The sequence below is a fragment of the Lathamus discolor genome, chromosome 10 (genome assembly GCF_037157495.1).
Source record: "Lathamus discolor isolate bLatDis1 chromosome 10, bLatDis1.hap1, whole genome shotgun sequence".
Taxonomy (NCBI): domain Eukaryota; kingdom Metazoa; phylum Chordata; class Aves; order Psittaciformes; family Psittacidae; genus Lathamus; species Lathamus discolor.
This window is the reverse complement of record NC_088893.1, coordinates 6,854,468-6,878,189: the sequence shown is the minus strand read 5'-3', so window position 1 is coordinate 6,878,189 and position 23,722 is coordinate 6,854,468. Positions and strand designations below refer to the sequence as shown.

Sequence of the window (23,722 nt, the reverse complement as noted above, 5' to 3'; positions counted from 1 at the left end):
TGCTTCCAAGTAGTGTGACAAGAAAAGAAATCTCTCTCCATGCATCCATGTTGGGATCCTTTCTCACAGTTATGTGTTGAACTTTTCTTCCACTGGTGTCTGTCTGCAAATGTAGCATTCCTTTTGTGTGACATCTGAGCAGTGTGAGAAATTGTCTGTCCAGAGGCGGGCAGATGTGGGAGTTTACTGCGGTATAATCTGAAATTCGAACCTCAAATATGTACTATAGCCTCCTAAAACAGAATAGTAGGTGTGAGCAGAAAATATGAGAAGCTAAAATAAAATCTGTGTTTTCTCAGAAGAATAAGCTGGAGAAAGTGCCCCATGATAAGAGGTTTAAACTTACAGCTTCATACCTTTGGGACAAAAATTTGGGTTGCTCAGTAATATCATTTCTTGGTTCATCATATGTTCAGGTTTAGCTGAATTTTTTCTCTACAAAGGTTGTGTTGTGTGCGATGTTATGAGTTAGTAATCGCGAAGGTGGTTCCTTAGTGTGTAGAATAAGATTCACCAACTCTACATAATGGGGTTGGGAAAATGCTGTTCTTTGTCTGACTCCCACAGGAGCCCCAAGTCCTAAACGGAAGCTCAGCCTGTATTGCCAGACTCTAATGACACATTCCCGAAAGGAAGTTGGAGAAGGGGAACAATTCAGGGTGATCCAGAGCAGCCTTTGTAGTGCAGGGGAAAATTAACAAAGACCAGAGGAAAGGCCAGCCTGGAAGACATCTATGAAGAGGCATCTCTGCCTTGTGCTACTACTCAGCATTTGGGAAATGAATGTGGCTGATGTCATTCCACTCTGGCAGTTTTAATCTGCTGAAAGGATGAGGGAAAAGTCACTAAACCACAACGACTACAAAAAGTGCAAATGGGGGAGATTGTGCCTACGGGCTGATGGGCACAGAAGTTTTTTGTGCAGTACAAGTAGCAGAGCCAAAGAAGTAGTGTTATTTCTGCCTGGCCGGGATCGCTGCGAGGATCAGGGAAGAGCTCCTCACAAGAACAATCGAGGCAGGAGATCACAGCTGGCTGGGACTCGATGGCATCTCTTTATCGCCTGTAACCTCCCTGAGAGCTGGCTTTAAGAAAAGCCGAGCGGGCAGCGCTTGGCATAGCTCCGTGCCTGCAGTGCCGTGAGGAGGCTGCGGGCGCCGCTGTTGACCGAGGAGGAGCGAGGGGAAGGCCGGAACGCTGCCGGCAGCCCCGCCCGCCCCGCTCACTCGTTCGCTGATCGCCTCGGGTGCCGAGCGTCCCCGCGGTGCGGAGCCGTGCTGCAGCGAGGCGGAGGCGCCGGTGGTAGCTGCCGGGAGCGGCGGTCCGAACTGGGAAACAGTGCAGCAGCAGGAGGAGGAGAAAGAACAGTGGTCGGCGGCGGGGAGCTGCCTGTGGCGGTGAGGAGCCGGCAGGGCACCAGCGATGGGCACGGCGGGGAAGCGCTTGGGCCAGCCAGAGCGAGCTCTGCTGTGGGGCGTCCTGATCGCAACGTGGGACGCGGCTTGGGGGCAGCTGCATTACTCTGTTCCCGAGGAGCTGCCCAAAGGCTCTTTCGTGGGCGACTTGGCCAAGGACCTGGGGCTGGAGCTGCCAGCGATCCGTGATCGCGGCGTCAGAATAGACTCCGAAGGTAGGATGCAGTATTTCGCCCTGCACGGGAAAACGGGGCATTTGGTGACGACGGAGAGAATAGACAGGGAGCAGCTGTGCGAGAGCATGCAGCAATGTGTGCTGCGGTGTGAGGTGATCGTGGAGGGAGAAATGAAGTTTTATGAGATCGAAGTGGAAATCACGGACGTTAACGACAACGCGCCCAGCTTCCGACAAGCAGAAAAAGAACTGAGAATGAGCGAGACGACAGCTCCCGGGTCGCGGTTTCCCTTGGCCGAAGCTCACGACCCAGACGCTGGCCCGAATTCTCTGCGGCGCTACGAGCTGAGCGGCGACGAGCACTTCTCGCTGGCCGTGCAGGCGGGTCCCGGTGGGGATCAGCGTCCCGAGCTGGTGCTGGCGAAGGCGCTGGACCGTGAGGAGGCGGCGTTCCACGAGCTGGTGCTGAGGGCGAGCGACGGTGGAGAGCCTGCGCGGACGGGCACGGCGCGGATCCGCGTGGCCGTGCTTGACGCCAATGACAACGCGCCCGTGTTCAGCCAGGCAGAGTACACGGTGCGTGTGGCCGAGGACGTGACCGTGGGCGCCGTCCTCGTCACTCTCATGGCCTCCGACCACGACGATGGGCTGAATGGGCACGTGAAATACTCGTTCACGAAAATCACAGAGAAAGCCTCGAAGATTTTCGAGCTGGGCTCTGAGACAGGAGCGCTCACATTGGTAGGCAATCTGGACTTTGAGGAAGTATCAACACACGAACTGGAGGTGCAGGCACATGATGGAGGGGGCCTTTTCGACTCTGCGAAAGTCGTGATTACAGTGACAGACGTCAACGATAACGCCCCCAAGATTTCGGTGCGGTCATCGCTGAGCGAGATATCGGAGGACGCGGCGCCGGGGACGGTGGTGGCGCTGCTGCACGTGCAGGACCGGGACTCTGGGGCAAACGGCCAGGTGCGGTGCTTGCTGGATGGGGATGTCCCGTTCCGACTGCAGAGCTCCCAAGGCAGCTACTACCGCGTGGTGACGTCTGGAGAGCTGGACCGCGAGAAGGTGTCGGAGTATAACATGACCGTGCGGGCAGTGGACGGCGGGTCGCCGGCGCTACAGAGCAACGCGGTGCTGGCACTGCGGGTGCTGGACGTGAACGACAACGCGCCCGTGTTCGCGGAGCCGCGCTACAGCGCCCGGCTGGCCGAGAACAACGCGGCGGGAGCGCTGGTGCTGACGGTGCGAGCGTCGGACGCGGACTGGGGGCAGAACGCGCGCGTGCGGTACCGGCTGTCGGAGGGGCGGGTGCGGGGCGCGCCGCTCTCGTCCTACGTGTCGGTGCAGGCGGAGACGGGCGCGCTGTACGCGCTGCGCTCGTTCGACTACGAGGAGGTGCGCGAGGTGCGGCTGTGGGTGTGGGCGGAGGACGGCGGCGCGCCGGCGCTGAGCAGCAACGTGTCCGTGCTGCTGGAGATCGTGGACGAGAACGACAACGCGCCGCAGGTGCTGTACCCGCCGGCGGCGGCGCCTTCGGCAGCGGCGGTCTCGGGCTGGGCGGGCGTGGAGCTGGCGCCGCGGTCGGCGGAGCCCGGGGCGCTGGTGGCCAAGGTGGTGGCGGTGGACGCGGACGCGGGGCAGAACGCGTGGCTGTCGTACGAGCTGGCCAAGGCGACGGAGCCGGGGCTGTTCCGCGTGGGGCTGCACAGCGGCGAGGTGCGCACGGCGCGCTTCCCGCTGGCCCGCGACGCGGCGCGGCAGAGCCTGGTGGTGGTGGTGAAGGACCACGGGCGGCCGGCGCTGTCGGCCACGGCCACGCTGACGGTGGTGCTGGCCGAGAGCGTGGCCGAGCTGCTCTCGGAGCTGGGCAGCGCGGCGGCGGCGCCGGGCGAGCCGGCCGCCAGCCTCACGCGCTGGCTGGTGCTGGCCGTGGCGGCCGTGTCCTGCCTCTTCCTCGCCTTCCTGCTGCTGCTGCTGGCTCTGCGCCTGCGGCGCTGGCGCCGCTCGCAGCTGCTGGCGGCGTCGGGCAGCGCCTCCTTGCGCGGCGTCCCGGCCTCGCACTTCGTGGGCATCGACGGCGTCCGCGCCTTCCTGCACTCCTACTCGCACGAGGTGTCGCTCACTGCCGACTCGCGCAAGAGCCAGCTCCGCTTGTCCTCCGGCAGCTGCTGCGACACCCTCCCGGCCCGGCCGCCTCCCGACGAGCCCGAGCCGCTTCTTGGAGACATCATTGAGGCTCCTCGCAGCGCGGATCTCTCCGCTCCCCCGGTGAGTTCCTCCCAGCAGCCTTTCTCCGCACCACTTCCTTTCCCGCGTTTCTTCCCTACCCTTTCCCCGGTAGGTCTCGTGTTCCGTGTGCGTCCCGTGGAGCTGTATGGACGAGGAAGACAAAGCTTGTTCGAGCCCCGTTCTGGGTGCTGGTGTTTCTTGCTTTCGTTAGGGAAATATGGGCTGTTTGTTCAGGTTCCAGTCTTATGGGGGAGTTGTAAGGTCCATAGCTGCTGCCGGTGGTACTTTAGTTTGGGCATTGCTTTGTGTTTTACCACGTCTTCAGTGTGTTCCACACTCTTAAGTGACCTAGTCTCTCCTGGACGTCTGCATCAATTTTTATTTTTTTTTAAATCTTGAAGTTTCTGTTCTAAACTGGTGTGAGCTGACAATGTTTCTTCATCTTAGTGTTGTGATGTAAATAAGTGCAAGCAATGCTATGCGAGTTATGAAGGATTCTCGAAGTAAGTCCTGGGGACTGTGCCCAACTGTAGTATCCTGCAGTGTGAGTTTTGTTTTCCCAAAGAATGGTTGCTAGAAGTGATGTTAATCCAGCTCTGGGGGGGGTTCTCGGAGGTTCTTCATGTGTGTTTGTGACAACTTAGTTACGTATTTATGACAAATGCTATAACGGGACTTTTGGAAAAACCCAACTATTATTCCCTACAAATACTTGGACTATGTACGTACTCTAGAACTCAGGAAGAACATATTCTGATCCTTTTGATTTTGCATATGTTAACTTTTTCCCTTGCTCATCGTGATGATCTAAACATTGGCTGTTTTTTCTCATAGTATGTTACATTATATTTTTTTCTTTTCCACACATGGTTTTCATGTTTACAGCTGCAAAGAAATACTTTGTTGGGCGTGTTTCATCTTTCCATAGAATGTTTGCTAGAAAACATGTTATTCTAGCTTTATGGGTAAGGCCAGGGGGGTTTATCCCGTGTGTTGGTTCGTTGTTGTGGTGTTCCTAATTAACAGCTGAATTACATACTTATGAGAAGTACATGTGGAGGAGAAAACAGTGTTCTACCGATTTCACCAAGCCCCATTTCTCTGCGACCTGAGAGGATAACAATCCTCTGACTCATTTGTCTGCAGTTCATAGCCATGGAAGTACCAACGTGACTCTGTGGTATTGTGTTAAAGAACTGCTTTGTTCAATTCCTCTTGCCATCTCTGTGTCCCTGTAAGACAAAGTTTCATCACGGCTGTATAAGGCTTTTCTTGTCCTTGATCAAACTTCAGGTGTTATCAATAGCTCTTGCTCACATGAAGAGACTGCTGATGTTATTGCCAGTTTTAAAACTGGTGGGAATGTAGGGGATAGGAAGGTATTTCTGTAATGAATTTCTGCTACTGGGGCTTGTTTTTGAAGTAATTGCCAGGAAGTTACTCATTTTATGCACTGTCGTGTCCAATGCAGCTTTTCCTGTGAATGGTAGTTATTTGGCATGGATGTAAATGTTGCATGAAGAGTTGCAGAGTGTATCTGACAAATTGCCTTTGTGCATGACAGTATCTTTGTGCTAATACCAATGACTGAATCATTAACTAACCAGCTAGATATTCTTCTTATGTACCTAATACATATGACATACTTGGAACTGCAGAGCTATGAAGCCTTTACTTGTGCAGTTTTCTCATTTTTGCCTTGTTTTGTCTCCTAACCTAAACCCCAGACTCAGTTTGGCTGATAGTAGAGAGCTGTTCCAATTATCAGGCTGTAGGCGTTTCCATCCATTCTGTGAAGGTTTTCTGATGCTAAGAGAAAGAATTTGATGTAATTCTGTTTCACTAAAAAATCAGGAAATTAAACTCTTCATTGTTGACTCCTAGTGTACATATGGTCCAAAACAGGGTACAGTTTGTGGAAAAACTAAAGGCTGTTAAATGCAGAGCAAGGAGAGTAAGAGTCTGGCCTGGAGCACAGGTGAGTCAACATGCCTTTTGCCTGGTGCCGAGGCCTGTGCCACTCGTTGTATGATACTGGTTCTTTGTCCTGAAAGGCAATGGGAGTCCTCTGGTAAGAGCATTTGTATAATAACTCTGCATATGGAATGATGGTGGATAGGTAGAATGGCTGAGGGGCTGTTGAAGGGCACAAGAGACATGGGCTGTTCCTTTCTCTGTTTTTTGCCCAGCTGTATTATTGGGCAATGCAAGTTTAATTTTCCCAAAGAAGGTTGGCTGAAGACATGTTACTCAGTGTGGATGGGAAGCCCTGGAAGGTACTTTTTGCGTGTTTGCAGGTTGTTGTGATGTTTATAACTGACAGCAAATGCCATAATGGGAGCTTTGGGAGGAGCCAAGTGATTGTTCATTCCTTGCTCAAGACCTGAATTATGTACCTACTCTAGTAGATATTGATCAATGAAAGCATGCTACGATCATTTTGATTTTCCATGTGTTCACTTCTCCCTGTTCTTATGGTAATAATTTGAAGGTGGGCAGTTGTCTCTGATAGTGTGTGGTAGATTAGATCTGTTATATTTTTCTGCATGTCCCATACATGTCTTTGATATTTACAGCTGTAAAAGATAGACTTTAATAGATGTATTTCCCTTAAGCATCACTGGAAGAAATGCTCTTGCTTGTTATGGAGAGATAGTGAGAAGTCAGATACTATCCATGGTGAGGAAAAGTTGTCTATGCAACTTTTCTTTCGATGGAATCTGTCTGCAAATGAGGATGATCAAGGACAATGATGCAAGTTGTGAAGGGTTTGAAGAGTCTTGGAGCTGCTGTGTGTGAGGAGGTACTGGTGGAAACATGGCCTGTGCTGTGTTGATTCCTAGGGTTTATTGCAGACCTACAGAAAATGAGTTTGCAGGTGTCTTATTTTTTGATATCACACTTCTCAAAATTCCTGTCCAAGCTATGGGTTTGTCAGTTTGCTTTCCTGTTGATCAGTGACTGAGCATAGATATACAGTTTATGCTGAGCTTTAAAATTAGTGTATCTTCCCAATTGCCCATGTGCTGAAGTAGGATGATGATGTCTTTGAGTTAATACTTCGATGTCTGGGTCTTTATTGGAGCTCCATATCGCTTATGCACATGCAAATATTTTACATTTCTTCCAAGTAGTGTGACGAGGAGAGAAACCTATCTCCCTGCATCCGTGTTGGGATCCTTTTTCTGAGTTATGTGCTGAACTTCTTTCACTGGTATCTGTCTGCAAATGTAGTTTTCCTTTTGTGTGACATTTGGGCAGTGTGAGAAATTCTGTCTGCACATAATGTAAAAGTTTACTGCAGTATAATTTGGAACACAAACCAGGTACTTCATCCTCCTAAGACAGAATTGTAGGTGTGAGCAGAAAGAGACGATAAAAGGGAATCTGTTACGTTTTCTCGGAAGAATAAGCTGAAGAAAATGCCCCATGATAAGGCCTTTAAACTTACAGCTTCATACAGAAAAAATTCGGCTATATAATGATGTCATCTCTTGGTTGTGGTGTGTGCAATGTTATGAGTTAAACGTGGAGGTGGTTCCTTAGTGTGTAGAATGAGATGCACCAACTCTGCATAATGGGGTTGGGAACATGGTGTTTTATTGTCTGAATCCTAGAGGATCCCCAGTCCTAAATGGAAGTGCAGCCTCCAGTGTCAGGCTGTATTGAAACATTCCCTAATGGGAGAATGAGAACAATCAGGATGATCCACAGCTGCCTCTGGAGTGCAGGGGAAAAACAGGGTACAGAGAGAAGGGCCAGCCTGGGGGACGGCTATCATAGTGGAGGGATCTTCATCTCTGCTTTGTGCTACTACTCGGGATTTGGGAAATAAATGTGGCCGATGTCATTCCAGTCTGACATAGTTTTGATCTGCTGAAAGGCTGAGGGAAAAGTCAATCAGGCAGAAGGACTACAAAAAGATGTGCAAATGGTGGGGGAGATTGTGCCTGCGGACTGACGAGCACACAAATATTCATAACCGGTAGAATTAGCAAAGACACGGGAGGCTTGTTATTTCTGCCTGGCCGGGATGTCCGCGAGGATGACGGAAGAGTTCGTGTCGTGAGCAACCGAGGCCGATTACCGCAGGCTGGGACGCAATGGCTGCTCCGTATCGCCACTGCCCTCCCCGCGAGCTGGCCTTGGGCAAGGCAGGGAGGGCAGCGCTGGGCAGAGCTCAGTGCCTGCAGTGCCGGGAGGAGGCTGCGGGCGCCGCTGTTGACCGAGGAGGAGCGAGAGGAAGGCCGGAACGCTGCTGGCAGCCCCGCCCCTGCGGCCCCGTTAGCTCGCCCGATCGTTGACTGTTTTGGCGGCCGGACTGTCTGTGAGCGTCCCAGCGGTGCGGAGCCGTCCTACAGCGAGGCACAGGGGTTTCGGCCGCGGCCTGAAGCGGAGACACGGACCTGGACAAGGAGCAGAAGCCAGAAGACCGGTCAGCGGAGAGGAGCTACGTGAGTCTGAGTGGGGCCGGCGGGACCGCTGTGGAGATGAGTGCGGCGGGAAGGTGCTGGAGCCGGCGGGAGCGAGCGCTGCTGTGCACCGTCCTGGTGGCAGCGTGGGACGCGGCGTGGGGGCAGCTGCGCTACACGATTCCCGAGGAGCTGCCCAAGGGCTCGTTCGTGGGCGACGTGGCCAAGGACCTGGGGCTGGAGCTGCCGGCGCTCCGTGACCGCGGCGTCCGAGTCGTTTTCGAAGGCAGGATGCAATATTTCGACCTGCACTGGAAGACGGGCCATTTGATGACGACGGAGAGAATAGACAGGGAGCAGCTGTGCCGGCTTGTTGAGAAATGCATGCTACGATGTGAAGTGATAATAGACGGGGATATGCAGGTTTACGACATCGAAGTGGAGATCACGGACATTAACGATAACGCGCCCAGCTTCCGACAAGCAGAAAAAGAACTGAGAATGAGCGAGATGACAGCCCCTGGGATGCGGTTTCCCCTGTCCGGGGCTCACGACCCGGACTCAGGGCCGAATTCCCTGCAGCGCTACGAGCTGAGCGGCGACGAGCACTTCTCGCTGGCCGTGCAGGCGGGTCCCGGCGGCGATCAGCGTCCCGAGCTGGTGCTGGCGAAGGCGCTGGACCGGGAGAAGGCGGCGTTCCACGAGCTGGTGCTGAGAGCGAGCGACGGTGGAGAGCCTGCGCGGACGGGTACGGCTCGGATCCGAGTGGCTGTGCTTGACGCCAATGACAACGCGCCCGTGTTCAGCCAGCCAGAGTACACGGTGCGTGTGGCGGAGAACGTGCCCGTGGGTTCCGTCCTCATCACTCTCACAGCCGCCGACGCCGATGAGGGTCTGAACGGACACGTGAAATACGTTTTCCATAAAATTTCAGACCGGACGTCGGAACTTTTCCAGCTGGACTCTGAGACGGGAGAAATATCTCTGAAGAACGATTTGGACTTTGAGGAAGTCTTCATACACGAGTTAGAGGTGCAGGCACTCGACGGAGGAGAACTATCAGATACAGCGAAAGTCGTGATTACAGTGACAGACGTCAACGATAACGCCCCCAAGATTTCGGTGCGGTCATCGCTGAGCGAGATATCGGAGGACGCGGCGCCGGGGACGGTGGTGGCGCTGCTGCACGTGCAGGACCGGGACTCGGTGGCGAACGGACAGGTGCGGTGCTTGCTGGACGGGGATGTCCCGTTCCGACTGCAGAGCTCCCAAGGCAGCTACTACCGCGTGGTGACGTCTGGAGAGCTGGACCGCGAGAAGGTGTCAGAGTACAACCTGACCGTGCGGGCAGTGGACGGCGGGTCGCCGGCGCTGCAGAGCAACGCGGTGCTGACGCTGCGGCTGCTGGACGTGAACGACAACGCGCCCGTGTTCGCGGAGCCGCGCTACAGCGCCCGGCTGGCCGAGAACAACGCGGCGGGAGCGCTGGTGCTGACGGTGCGAGCGTCGGACGCGGACTGGGGGCAGAACGCGCGCGTGCGGTACCGGCTGTCGGAGGGGCGGGTGCGGGGCGCGCCGCTGTCGTCCTACGTGTCGGTGCAGGCGGAGACGGGCGCGCTGTACGCGCTGCGCTCGTTCGACTACGAGGAGGTGCGCGAGGTGCGGCTGTGGGTGTGGGCGGAGGACGGCGGCGCGCCGGCGCTGAGCAGCAACGTGTCCGTGCTGCTGGAGATCGTGGACGAGAACGACAACGCGCCGCAGGTGCTGTACCCGCCGGCGGCGGCGCCTTCGGCAGCGGCGGTCTCGGGCTGGGCGGGCGTGGAGCTGGCGCCGCGGTCGGCGGAGCCCGGGGCGCTGGTGGCCAAGGTGGTGGCGGTGGACGCGGACGCGGGGCAGAACGCGTGGCTGTCGTACGAGCTGGCCAAGGCGACGGAGCCGGGGCTGTTCCGCGTGGGGCTGCACAGCGGCGAGGTGCGCACGGCGCGCTTCCCGCTGGCCCGCGACGCGGCGCGGCAGAGCCTGGTGGTGGTGGTGAAGGACCACGGGCGGCCGGCGCTGTCGGCCACGGCCACGCTGACGGTGGTGCTGGCCGAGAGCGTGGCCGAGCTGCTCTCGGAGCTGGGCAGCGCGGCGGCGGCGCCGGGCGAGCCGGCCGCCAGCCTCACGCGCTGGCTGGTGCTGGCCGTGGCGGCCGTGTCCTGCCTCTTCCTCGCCTTCCTGCTGCTGCTGCTGGCTCTGCGCCTGCGGCGCTGGCGCCGCTCGCAGCTGCCGGCGGCGTCGGGCAGCGCCGCCTTGCGCGGCGTCCCGGCCTCGCACTTCGTGGGCATCGACGGCGTCCGCGCCTTCCTGCACTCCTACTCGCACGAGGTGTCGCTCACTGCCGACTCGCGCAAGAGCCAGCTCCGCTTGTCCTCCGGCAGCTGCTGCGACACCCTCCCGGCCCGGCCGCCTCCCGACGAGCCCGCACTACTGCTCGGGGAGGACCCCAACGTTCCAACGGTGAGTTCCTCCCAGGAGCCTTTCTCTGCGCCGCTTCCTTTCCTCTGCTGTTTCTCTGACCTTTCTGAGATGGTTTGTTTTTCTTTTCCGTGTTCTGCGCGGGGAGCTGTGGGACAGGGAAGGCGAAGCCTGGCTAAGCCCGCTCTGGGTGTTGGTGCTTCTTGTTCCTGGTAGGGGAGCGTGGGGTGATTGCTCATGTTCCCAACGGGTGGAGAGAAGGGAGGAGCGAGAGTTCTGCCGGCAGTACTTTCCTTATAGAGGTGTTTTGTGTTGCACGTCCTCGTTGTGTTTCACGCTGTTCAGTGACCCAGTCTCTTCTGATGGTCTGTGCCTGATTTCCTTTTACACCTTGATCTTTCTTTTCTGAAGTGGCATGAGCAGAAAATTTGTCATCTTAGTGTAGTGGTATAAACATACGCAATAAACACCTTGTGTTGAAGTGTTGGAAGGATAGTCAGGGCAGCTGTGCCTGAGTGGCTCTTGAAGGATACATGAGACAGGGTTGCTCCTTTCTCTGTCCAGTGCCTATCTGCGGGATCTTATTTCTTCCTAAAGAATGTTTGCTAGACGTGTTATTCCAGCTCTATAGGGGGTGTTGGGAATTTCCTCCCATGTGTTTTAGGTTGTGTTGTTCTTAATAGCTGTACTTCTAACAAGTATATTTGGAAGTTACCAGTTTCCTGACACTACCACAAAGCCCCCTCTTCCTTCTGCCTCAGAGGGGATGACAGTTCTCTGACAATTTTCTCTGTAAGAAGTAGCCATGGAAGTGCCAGCATGACTCTGGGGTTCTGTGTCTAAGAACTGTTGTATGAAACGTCATTTTGCCATCTATTTGTCCTTGTTGGTTGTATGAAGCTTTCCCCAGCCTTGAGCAACCTTCAGATGTTTTCAGTGGCTCCTGCTCATATGAAGTATCTGCTGATGTTTTGGCAGTTTTAAAATTGGGAATGTAGGGGATGGGAGAGTATATTTGTAATAAATTTCTAGTCTGGGGGCTTGTTCTTTGAAGTATGTGCCAGGAAGTTACTCATTGTATGCACTATGTCTGATACAGCTTTTCGTGTGAATGGTACTTTTTGGGTGTAGATATAAAGGTTGCATAAAGAGTTGCAGTTACACATCTGCAAAATTGCCCATGTGCATGATGGAGTTGTTTGGCTCGTATTCATGACTGAGTCTTGAACCAACTAACTAGATACTAGTCTTATAAACCTACAACTGATGACATACTCGGAGCTGCAAAGCTATGGTGCCATCACATTCCTGTTTTCTTATTTTTGCCTTGTTTTGTCTCCTGTTCTACACCTGGTTTTCAGTTTGGTTGTTAGTAGAGAGCTCTTCTAGTTGTCAGTCTGGCTAGCAGTTTCCATTCATTCCATGAAGGTGCTCTGATTCAAAGACAAAGATTTTGATGTAATCGTTTCACTAAACCGTCAAGGAATGAAACTCTTCATTGTCAGCTTTTAGCCTACATATGGTCAAGAACAGGATACAGTGTTTGGTGCTACTTAAGGTTATTGATGCAGAACAAGGAGGGTGAGAGGCTGGCTTGGTACCAGGAGCATGGGTGTGTCAACAAGCTTTTTTTGCCCGGTGCTAAGGCCTGTGCCACTCATGATGTGATGCTGGTTCCTCGTCCTGAAAGGCAGAGAAAGTTCTCTAAGACACCATTTGCATAACAACTCTGCATGTGAAATGATGATATACGGGTAGAATGCCTGAGGGGCTGTTGAAAGGCACAAGAGACATGGGCTGCTCCTTTCTCTGTTCTTTGCCCAGCTGTATTATCGGGCAATGTAAGTTTCATCTTCCCAAAGAAGCTTGGCAGAAGACATGTTACTCAATGTGGATGGGGAGCCCTGGAAGGTACTTTTTGTGTGTTTGCAGGTTGTTGTGATGTTTTTAACTGACAGCAAATATCATAATGGGAGCTTTGGGAGGAGCCAAGTGATCATTAATTCCCTATTCAAAACCTAAATTACGTACCTACAATAAGAGATATTGATCAAGAAAAGCATGCTATTATCGTTTTGATTTTGCATGTATTCACTTCTTCCTTGCTCCTTGTGATGATTTGAAGGTGGGCAGTTGTCTCTGATAGTGTGCGGGAGATTAGATCTGTTACATTTTTCTGCGTGTACCATACATGTCTTTGATATTTACAGCTGTAAAAGGTAGACTTTAATAGATGTATTTCCCTTAAACATCACTGGAAAAATGCTCTTGCTTGTTATGGAGAGATAGTGAGAAGTCAGATACTATCCATGGTGAGGAAAAGTTGTCTATGCAACTTTTCTTTCGATGGAATCTGTCTGCAAATGAGGACGATCAAGGACAATGATGCAAGTTGTGAAGGGTTTGAAGAGTCTTGGTGTGCTGTGTGTGAGGAGGTACTGGTGGAAACATGGCCTGTGCTGTGTTGATTCCTAGGGTTTATTGCAGACCTACAGAAAATGAGTTTGCAGGTGTCTTATTTTTTGATGTCACACTTCTCAAAATTCCTGTCCAAGCTATGGGTTCATCAGTTCGCTTTCCTACTGCATGATCATTTTTTAGCATAGAGGTACAGTTTATATTAAGCTTTAGTGTATCTTCCCAATTGCCCATGTGCTGAAGTAAGATGATGATGTCTTTGAGTTAATACTTCGATGTCTGGGTCTTTATTGGAGCTCCATATCGCTTATGCACATGCAAATATTTTACATTTCTTCCAAGTAGTGTGACGAGGAGAGAAACCTATCTCCCTGCATCCGTGTTGGGATCCTTTTTCTGAGTTATGTGCTGAACTTCTTTCACTGGTATCTGTCTGCAAATGTAGTCTTCATTTTGTGTGATATTTGGGCAGTGTGAGAAATTCTGTCTGCACATAATGTAAAAGTTTACTGCGGTATAATTTGGAACACAAATTTCAGATACATCATCCTCCTAAGACAGAATTGTAGGTGTGAGCAGAAAGAATGAGAAGCTAAAAGAGAATCTGCTGTGTTATCTCAGAAGAATAAGCTGAAGAAAGTGCCCCATGATAAAGCCTTTAAACTTACAGCTTCATATTTCTGGGAGAAAATTGTGAGTTAGTCAGTGGTGTCATGTCTTGGTTCAGCACATATTTAGGTTCAGCTTTTCTTTTTTTTTTTTTTTTTTTTTTCTCTACAAAGCTTGTGTTGTGTGCAATGTTAACAAAGGTGAAGGTGGTTCCTTGGTGTGTAGAGTGAGATGCACCAACTCTATGTAATGGGGTTGGAAAAATGCTGTTTCATTGTCTGACTCCCAGAGGAGCCCCAAGTCCTAAGTAGAAAAGCACAGCTTCTAGTGTCAGGCTGTAATGAATTATTCCCGAGTGGGAGTGGGAGAGTGGCAGCAATGCAGGGTGATTCAGAGCAGTCTCTGGAGTGCAGGGGAAAAGTAAAAAAGTCCAGAGGAAGGGCCAGCCTGGAGTACAACTGTCTTTGAATAAGCATCTTCATCTCTGCTTTGTGCCATTACTCAGGTTTTGGGAAATTAATGTGGCTGATGTCAATTCAGTCTGATAGTTAAGATCTGCTGAAAAACTGAGGGAAATGTAATTCAGGAACAACGACTTCAAAAAGTTGTGCAAATGGTGGGGGAGATTGCACCTGCTGACTGAGGGACACATAAATAATCCTAGAGGTAGAAGAGCCACCGAAGAAGTCTTAATTCTGCCCGGAAGCAACGCCGCGAAGATAACGGAAGAGCTCTCCTCAAGATCAGCCGAGGCTGGAAATCATCGCTGGTCGGGACCCGATGACGGCTCTCTGGCGTCCGTGCCGTCTCCGCGAGGTGACCATGGGCAAAGCCGGGCAGGCACCGCTCGGCATCGCTCGGTGCCTGTAGTGCCGGGAGGAGGCTGCGGGCGCCGCTGTTGACCGAGGAGGAGAGAGAGGAAGGCCGGAGCGATGCCGGCAGCCCCTCCCGCTGCGGCCCGGCTCGCTCGCTCGCTCGCTCGCTGGTTGTCTCGGCGGCCGAGCAATCTGCAAGCGGACCCGTGGTGCGGAGCTGTGCTACAGCGAGGAGGAGGGGACGCCGTCAGAAGCCGGGAGAGGCGATACGGACCGGGAGACAGTGCAGCAGCAGGACGAGAAGGAGACAGAACAGCGGTCGGTGGTGGGGAGCTGTCTGCGGCGGTGCGGGATCTCGGCGGAGATGGGAGCGGCGGGAAGGAGCTGGGGCCAGCGGGAGCGAGCGCTGCTGTGGACCGTTCTGGTGTTGGCGTGGGACGCAGCATGGGGGCAGCTGCGCTACAGGGTCCCCGAGGAACTGCCCAAGGGCTCGTTCGTGGGCGACGTGGCCAAGGACCTGGGGCTGGAGCTGCCGGCGCTCCGTGACCTCGGCGTCCGAGTAGCCTCTGAAGGTAGGACGCAGTATTTTGCTCTGCAGGGGAAGACGGGCCATTTGGTGACAGCGGAGAGGATAGACAGGGAGCAGCTGTGCGAGAGCATGCAGCAATGCGTCCTGCGGTGTGAGGTGATCGTGGAGGGGGAAATGAAGTTTTATGAAATCGAAGTGGAAGTCGTGGACGTTAATGACAACGCGCCCAGCTTCCGACAAGCAGAAAAGGAACTGCGAATGAGCGAGACGACAGCCCCTGGGACGCGGTTTCTCCTGGCCGAGGCTCACGACCCGGACTCGGGCCCGAATTCCCTGCAGCGCTACGAGCTGAGCGGCGACGAGCACTTCTCGCTGGCCGTGCAGGCGGGTCCCGGTGGGGATCAGCGTCCCGAGCTGGTGCTGGCGAAAGCACTGGACCGGGAGGAGGCGGCGTTCCACGAGCTGGTGTTGAGGGCGAGCGACGGTGGAGAGCCTGCGCGGACGGGCACGGCGCGGATCCGCGTGGCCGTGCTTGACGCCAACGACAACGCGCCCGTATTCAGCCAGGCAGAGTACACGGTGCGTGTGGCTGAGGAAGTGCCCGTGGGTTCCGTCCTCGTTACCCTCATCGCCGCCGACGCCGATGAGGGGCTGAACGGACAAGTGAAATACGTTTTCCATAAAATTTCAGACCGGGCGTCGGAACTTTTCCATTTGGACTCTGAGACGGGAGAAATATCCCTAAAGGACAGTTTGGACTTCGAAAAACTCTCCATACATGAACTGCAGGTACAGGCACTCGACAGAGGAGAGCTATTTGATACAGCGAAAGTCGTGATCACGGTGACAGACGTCAACGACAATGCCCCCGAAATTTCGGTGCGGTCTGCACTGAGGGAGATCTCAGAGGATGCACCGCCGGGGACGGTGGTGGCCCTGTTGCACGTGCAGGACCGGGACTCGGGAGCGAACGGCCAGGTGCGGTGCTCCCTGGACGAGGGTGTCCCGTTCCGGCTGCGGAGCTCCCAGGGCAGCTACTACAGCGTCGTGACGTCGAGAGAGCTGGACCGCGAGAAGGTGTCGGAGTACAACCTGACCGTGCGGGCGGTAGACAGCGGGTCTCCGGCGCTGCAGAGCAGCGCGGTGCTGGCACTGCGGGTGCTGGACGTGAACGACAACGCACCCGTGTTCGCGGAGCCGCGCTACAGCGCCCGGCTGGCCGAGAACAACGCGGCGGGAGCGCTGGTGCTGACGGTGCGAGCGTCGGACGCGGACTGGGGGCAGAACGCGCGCGTGCGGTACCGGCTGTCGGAGGGGCGGGTGCGGGGCGCGCCGCTCTCGTCCTACGTGTCGGTGCAGGCGGAGACGGGCGCGCTGTACGCGCTGCGCTCGTTCGACTACGAGGAGGTGCGCGAGGTGCGGCTGTGGGTGTGGGCGGAGGACGGCGGCGCGCCGGCGCTGAGCAGCAACGTGTCCGTGCTGCTGGAGATCGTGGACGAGAACGACAACGCGCCGCAGGTGCTGTACCCGCCGGCGGCGGCGCCTTCGGCAGCGGCGGTCTCGGGCTGGGCGGGCGTGGAGCTGGCGCCGCGGTCGGCGGAGCCCGGGGCGCTGGTGGCCAAGGTGGTGGCGGTGGACGCGGACGCGGGGCAGAACGCGTGGCTGTCGTACGAGCTGGCCAAGGCGACGGAGCCGGGGCTGTTCCGCGTGGGGCTGCACAGCGGCGAGGTGCGCACGGCGCGCTTCCCGCTGGCCCGCGACGCGGCGCGGCAGAGCCTGGTGGTGGTGGTGAAGGACCACGGGCGGCCGGCGCTGTCGGCCACGGCCACGCTGACGGTGGTGCTGGCCGAGAGCGTGGCCGAGCTGCTCTCGGAGCTGGGCAGCGCGGCGGCGGCGCCGGGCGAGCCGGCCGCCAGCCTCACGCGCTGGCTGGTGCTGGCCGTGGCGGCCGTGTCCTGCCTCTTCCTCGCCTTCCTGCTGCTGCTGCTGGCTCTGCGCCTGCGGCGCTGGCGCCGCTCGCAGCTGCTGGCGGCGTCGGGCAGCGCCGCCTTGCGCGGCGTCCCGGCCTCGCACTTCGTGGGCATCGACGGCGTCCGCGCCTTCCTGCACTCCTACTCGCACGAGGTGTCGCTCACCGCCGACTCGCGCAAGAGCCAGCTCCGCTTGTCCTCCGGCAGCTGCTGCGACACCCTCCCGGCCCAGCTACCCCCCGACAAGCCCACAGCGCTGCTCGGGGAGGACCCCGCCGTTCCAACGGTGAGTTCCTCCAAGGAGCTTTCCTGCTTTCTGCTTCCTTTCCTGATTTTCTTCTCTGCCCTTTCCTGATGGTTCCTTTTGCCATGCTTCGTGTCCTGGCGGGACTTTGCTTGTCGTTATGCTCCGTGTTTTTATAAGGTGCCAGTTCGTTTTCCTCTCTTGCCGTGTTCAATATGGGATTCCTGGTAGTGATGACTCATTTGAAAAAGTCGGTTTAATAGCAAATGGAAATTTGCGTCATTAGCATTGTCAGGTTTATTCTCAACAGAAACTTAGTAGCATCGGAAATGGAGCGTTATCTGTCCCGGTTATAAATTTCTGTGATAGGTTAATATTTTGTGTATTTTAGGCAGCCTTATTTCTTGTTTCATAGCACTACCTGTTTGCACGTGTTGTACCACTTTATCTTGTATCATTTGTTATTTATCATTGTTGAAAGCAGTGTGTGAGGAATGAAGCTTTCTACATTTTTAATAGCAGTACTCATTAGAAAGAATCTCTTTTTCTGTGCTTCTTACCAGCCAGTGAGTGGTTTTGTGTATAGGACGGGACTATTGCAAACACAAAATGGTTTTTAAGTTAACCGCATGTTGAGGTATTTTTCTTTTGTCCGTCTTTGCTTTCACAATTCTTAGCCTCCCCTTCTTGCACATCTTTTTTATTTAACTGCCTTTATTTGGGAGGAATGTAAGCTGTTGTTGGAAATGAAACCGTTCTCTGAGTTGGGTCTTGGTCTTGTCTCGTGTTCCTCACACACAGTGTGCTCCTCACCCAGTAGTGACTGTGCTTTTAATTTTGCGTACCAGAATTAAGCCACTGGAGGTACTTCTTCCTCAACCAGAAGCCCGTTCACAGGCATCCTATGAGTTCTTTGTTGCTTGTGGAAGTTTCCTTCGTTGGTTCAAAAGTGAGCTCCATGCTCTGGATTGAAGATTGAAGAAGAGTGAAATTAGTTATTAGCAGTTCCAAAATACATGTGTGTACAGGAACATCTTGGTGGTGACCCCCCACTATGCTCTTCCAAACATGGAGTGCAGTTGAAGAACTGGATGTTCGCAGACTGAGCCTTGTGCCTGTAGACTCCATAACCCACTTCTTAGACCTACAAACTATGGGTGAAGTACTATAAAGAGTATTGTAGCGGTTCTTTTTGGGCTGCACTACAGACAGTGTGGCAGTTCAAGACATGTGAAGATACTTTTGCTGTGACACGTTATTGTGACTTTTATGTTGCCTTACAGCTTGTTTCATACCATTATCCCTCGTGTAGCAGCACTGGGTCTATGTTTAAAATCAGTGCAAGCAGAGTGAAGAGCAGAGTAGCATGTGTTCTTAATAGCATCACTGGTTAGAAAGTCTGCTTTCTCCTGTGCTCCTTACCAGCTGCTGAGTGCATCCAGAGTCTTATTGCACATGGAATGATTTTGTGAGAGTGAGCTTGTTTCCCACGAGAAGCCTCTTTGCACAGCTACCTTGTGGCCTCCTCTGCCAAATGAGGGTTGATCTCCAAGTGATCGTTACTGTCCTGTGGTCACTTTATATCTGCTTTACTGCTTGTCATGTCTTTTACAATAAGGTAGAGGTAGCAGTGTAGCTGAGGGTGTAGCAATAGCATGTCCTAATGCTTCTAATGCTGATATAATGTTCATTTCTTGTTTATCACTATTGCCTTACAACATAGTTTTAATTTATCATTAATATTTGTAAAAAATGTAAGCACACCTTCGTAATGCAATGCAAGAAACGTTGAGGAAGATCAACGTTCTGCATAAATATCTGCTCAGTATAGGTAGGTAACCCTCTTGTATGTGTCTCTCCACCTGAAGAAGAGTGTGGCTGCTTCTTTGTGAGAATGGTCGTGTTGGTGAGGAAGAACCTATTCTCAGAGCGATGTTGTGGCTGAGTGATTGTTTATTAAGAGCTGCCGCAGTGGAATAAGCTTGTGAAGGAGAAACTGAGTCCTGTAGTCAGTTTCTGTACCATCTAAGGGAACTGCGAGAATGGCATAACCAGGAGCTGAGTTATCAGCAGGTCCCAGTGAAATGAGCACAGTAGCCATCCATGCTGTCATCTCTTGTCCAGAGCAATGGGAGCATTAGGAAAACCTGCTGTTCCTGTAGTTTCAAAACCCGTGGTCTTGGTAGCACTTCATATGGTTCAGGTGGTGATAATGTGCCCCTCTCTCTCCATGGTCATGAACCATGTGGTGGTTTACAGAGTCTTGCATTCTTTGATTTCCTTCAGCTGTTGCTAAGAGGTGGTGTTACTTGTACAAACAAGCACTGAGGAGGATCAAGTACTTTTTCATAGGCGATGCACTTAAGAGGGTTTTATCCTTTCCATTTTCAGAGCACCCCACTCCTGGAGGGTTTTGTGTATTGTCGGTGCAAAGAACATGCTGTGTTTGTGTCATGGGTGAACTGTATTCTCCATTGCTGCCCTCCTGACTTCTTGCTACTTTTGTTGTTGTATTCTTTTCTGCAAGTCTATGCCTATCCTGGGAAAGGTAGCTCGGGCAGCATGTGTCCCAGACACCACGGGCATCACCAGCAAGAAGTACACCACTCCCTTTTCCGATTCTTGGAATTGCACACTGTTAATTGAAGTCTCCTTGGCCATGGGGACCTTTTTGCTGCCCGTCCATGTTCTTAGATATTGCTAGTTTTTCCCCGTCTCAGCCATTCTGAGAGGTATATAAGATAAAAGGGTTATAAATTGGCGGTTCTGATGCTTCCTTTCCACAACAGCTCCCCCTTTTAAGTATTTTGTAGCTGTTGCTTCACAAAACTCGTAGAAATGAAAGAAAATTGCTGAAGACAACCTGCAGCAGTAGTAGAAGCTGTTGGAATATGTCAGACATTTGCTGTGCAGTGTACATGCTTGAACTCACCTGTACTTACCTGTGCTCTCTGTACGAGGTGCGCGCTGCTCCGCTGCTTGGTAACGCGTTCCCCAACCAGGCTGGTGATTTCCCCAGCTGAACAGAGCTGCTTGGTTCGCCTTCAGCCGGGAGTGAGAAACCCCGAACTGGAGGATGAACGCGTTTTTCGGTGGCCGATGGCGCCGACTGCTGGTATCCGCTGACAGCGTGATTCAGAGCGTAGAGACCGGATCACCGCACGGCCATCACCCAGCTGCGGTGGCGTCGCGGCGCCTCCGGGTGCCGCTGTTGGCCGACGCGGAGCGGTTCTGGAGCCGGAGCGGGAGCCGCCGCAGCGTCCTGCCCCCGCAGACTCTCGGTCGCCCGTAGCTAGCCACAGCGGCAGCGGCACAGCCAGCAAGGGCGAGAGGCGACGCTGTTAGCAGCGGCGTCAGAGCCGGCGCCGAGCTCGCTGCCTCCGGCAGCCCCTGCTCCCGCTGCGGAGAGAGGTTGAAAGGGAAGGGGAGACGAAGCGAGCGCTGCCGAGAATGGCGGGCAGGCAGATGCAGAGCCAGCGGGTGCTGCTGCCCGCTTTGCTGCTGTGCTGGTGCTGCCGTGCGTCGCCGGAGCGGCTCCGCTATGTCATCCCCGAGGAGCTGGCCAGAGGCTCGCTGGTGGGGCCGCTGGCGAGGGACCTGGGGCTGAGCCCGGCGGAGCTGCCGGCACGCAAGCTGCGGCTGAGCGCCGCGAAGCAATACTTTACCGTGAGCGGGGAGAACGGGAACCTGTACGTGAGCGAGAGGCTGGACCGGGAGGAGATGTGCGGCAAGTCGGCGTCCTGCTCTGTCAGCTTCGAGACGGTGGTGCATAACCCGCTCAACGTTTTCCACGTCGACGTGGCCATCCAGGACGTGAACGACAACGCGCCGCGGTTTCCACAAGACAGTTTCCAGCTGGAGATCAACGAGTTAACTTCTCCTGGCGCCCGGTTTTACTTGGGCATGGCGGAAGACACAGACGTTGGAAGCAACTCGCTGCAGAGCTACGAGCTGGAGAACAACGAGTACTTCGCGGTGGAGGTGAAGGAGAGCAAGGACGCACGCAAATTCGCAGAGCTGGTGCTGCGCCGGGCGCTGGACCGGGAGAGAGAACAGAGCCTGCGGCTGCTGCTGACGGCGGTGGACGGAGGGAAGCCGCCCCGGAGCGGCACCGCCCAGCTCTTCATTAACGTCACCGATGCCAACGACAACGCCCCCGTGTTCGCGCAGGAGCGGTATCGAGTGAGCCTGCGGGAGGATGCACTGCCGGGCTCGACGGTGCTGAACGTCTCCGCCTCTGATGCCGACTCAGGCAGCAACGCCCGCATCACGTACGGCTTTGGGAAAATGCCGGCTGAGGTGCTTCAGAAGTTCATGGTGGACACGGAGAGCGGGAGGATCACGCTTCAGGAGGCGCTGGACTTCGAGGACACGCGTTCGTTCAGCCTGGCAGTGGAAGCGAGGGACGGGGGTGGGCTGTTGGCGCACTGCGAGGTGGAGGTGGAGGTGCTGGACGTGAACGACAATGCGCCGAAAATCACGGTGCTGTCGGTGTCGAGCCCTGTGCCCGAGGACGCGCCGGCCGGTACGGTTGTGGCCCTGCTGAACGTGAAGGACCCGGACTCTGGGGAGAACGGTCAGGTGTGGTGCGAGCTGTCGGGCGAGGCGCCGCTGTCGCTCGTGGCGTCGTCGGGCGGCTCGCACAAGGTGGTGACGGCGAGCGCGCTGGACCGGGAGCAGAAATCCGAGCACCGGGTGACGGTGGTGGCGAGAGACCGGGGCAGCCCGGCGCTCTCGAGCAGCACGGCGCTGGTGCTGGAGGTGTCGGACGTGAACGACAACGCGCCGGTGTTCGAGGAGGCCGCCTACAGCGCCTACGTGGCAGAGAACAACGCTGCGGGGGCGTTGGTGCTGCACGTGAGTGCGCGAGACGCGGACGCAGGCAGCAACGGGCGCGTGAGGTACTCGTTGGAGGGTGGCAGCGCGGGCGCGGAGCCGTACGTGTCGGTGGAGGCGCAGAGCGGCGCAGTGTACGCGCAGCGCTCCTTCGACTACGAGCAGTGCCGAGAGTTCGCGGTGGTGGTGCGGGCGCAGGACGGCGGGGAACCGGCTCGGAGCTCAACGGCGACGGTGCGCGTCTTCGTGTTGGACCGCAACGACAACGCGCCGCGGGTGCTGTGGCCGGCGGTGAGCTCGGGGACAGACACGGGCACGGGAGCTGCCGCGGCCCCCGTCCCTTTCGAGATGGTGCCGCGGTCGGCCGAGGCCGGGTACCTGGTGGCCAAGGTGGTGGCGGTGGACGCGGACGCGGGGCGCAACGCCTGGCTGTCGTACGAGCTCGTGCAGCCGCCGGAGCCGGCGCTGTTCCGCGTGGGGCTGCACAGCGGCGAGGTGCGCACGGCGCGGGCTGTGTCGGACAGGGACGCGGCGAAGCAGCGGCTCGTGGCCGTGGTGAAGGACCACGGGCAGCCGGCGCTGTCGGCCACGGCCACGCTGCACGTGGTGCTGGCCGAGAGCTTGCAGGAGGCGCTGCCGGAGCTGAGCGACAGAGATGCTGTGCCCGAGCTGACATCTGATCTAAATCTCATTCTTGTAGTGGCACTCGTTGCTGTGTGCTTATTGTTCGTTTTCACAGTCATTTTGATATTGTTCTTTAAATGCCGACGGTCGAGGAGCCCTTCCGGTTTTATTACTTCTGATAAAGAAATGTATTCCACCCTTGGCTCAAAAGCACCGTACAACTACTGCAACAGCACTTTGCCCTTGCCCTACTCCTATGAGGTGTGTTTAGCCTCCGAGTCGGGACGGAAGGATTTTACATTTCTGAGACCAGCGGCATCAGCGCTTTCTGATCGTCTCCTAGCTGGGGAACCTGGCTCAGGCACTGACTCTGGCAAAGACCCTTCCAGCCCTGGGATCCTGGCACAGGTGAGTTTCTGTCCTGGGATCCCCTCTCTGCCGGCTTGTGTGAGTCTTCGGGCTTGTGTGAATCATCTTCCTCTGCTCTCCGCTCAGAGATGGGTGGGCAACCGACAGAACTCAACGTCGTCTCCGGGAGCGCTGCTCAGGAGAGTCTGTGCAAGGTTTGGGGGGCACATGGGCCCCTGACTACCATTTTACCTGCTCAGTCTCGTCCGCGATTTGTCGTTTGTGCCCCGAGGCGCAACACAGTGTTGTCAGTACTGCTGTCTGTCCTACTCCTAGCGCAAGTTTCACCGAGCCGGGGTGGTGAGTGGATACAGGGTGGAGCGGGGGCAAAAATGTCTTGAGGTCCGAGGCTGAGGCAGCCCTTTCGTCTTAGTGTAGTGACTGCTTCCTTTATTATCTCAGCCGGATCTGAGCGTTTTCCTGTGATAACGGTGTGTGATCTATCCCGGCGTGTTCGTTCAGTGAGGCAGCAACTCGGTTCCCGGCTTTTCCCAACTCGTTTTGTAGATGTGGTTTTGGTTTGTTGGGGGTTTTTTGGATTTTTTTTCATAGGCTCTCAAAAGGAAGATGTT

General features: G+C 55.0%; 2 protein-coding genes across 2 annotated transcripts in view; one reads left to right on the top strand and one right to left on the bottom strand.

The window, feature by feature from the left end:
• LOC136020088 (uncharacterized) overlaps positions 1-23,722 on the top strand; it is a 137,581-nt gene that overhangs the window by 75,176 nt on the left and 38,683 nt on the right. The window lies entirely within an intron of this gene.
• On the bottom strand, positions 7,277-20,889 carry LOC136019700 (uncharacterized). The gene is made up of 2 exons (XM_065690162.1): positions 20,225-20,889; positions 7,277-12,380 (listed from the first exon to the last, which is right to left on the bottom strand). The coding sequence occupies exon 2, from the start codon at positions 10,565-10,567 to the stop codon at positions 9,881-9,883; it is 687 nt and encodes a 228-aa protein (XP_065546234.1). The 5' UTR covers positions 10,568-12,380; positions 20,225-20,889; the 3' UTR covers positions 7,277-9,880.

Bases quoted from the DNA above. Each gene is read 5' to 3' on its own strand.
- LOC136019700 (XM_065690162.1), bottom strand. From the start codon at position 10,567: ATGCCCACGAAGTGCGAGGCCGGGACGCCGCGCAAGGCGGCGCTGCCC.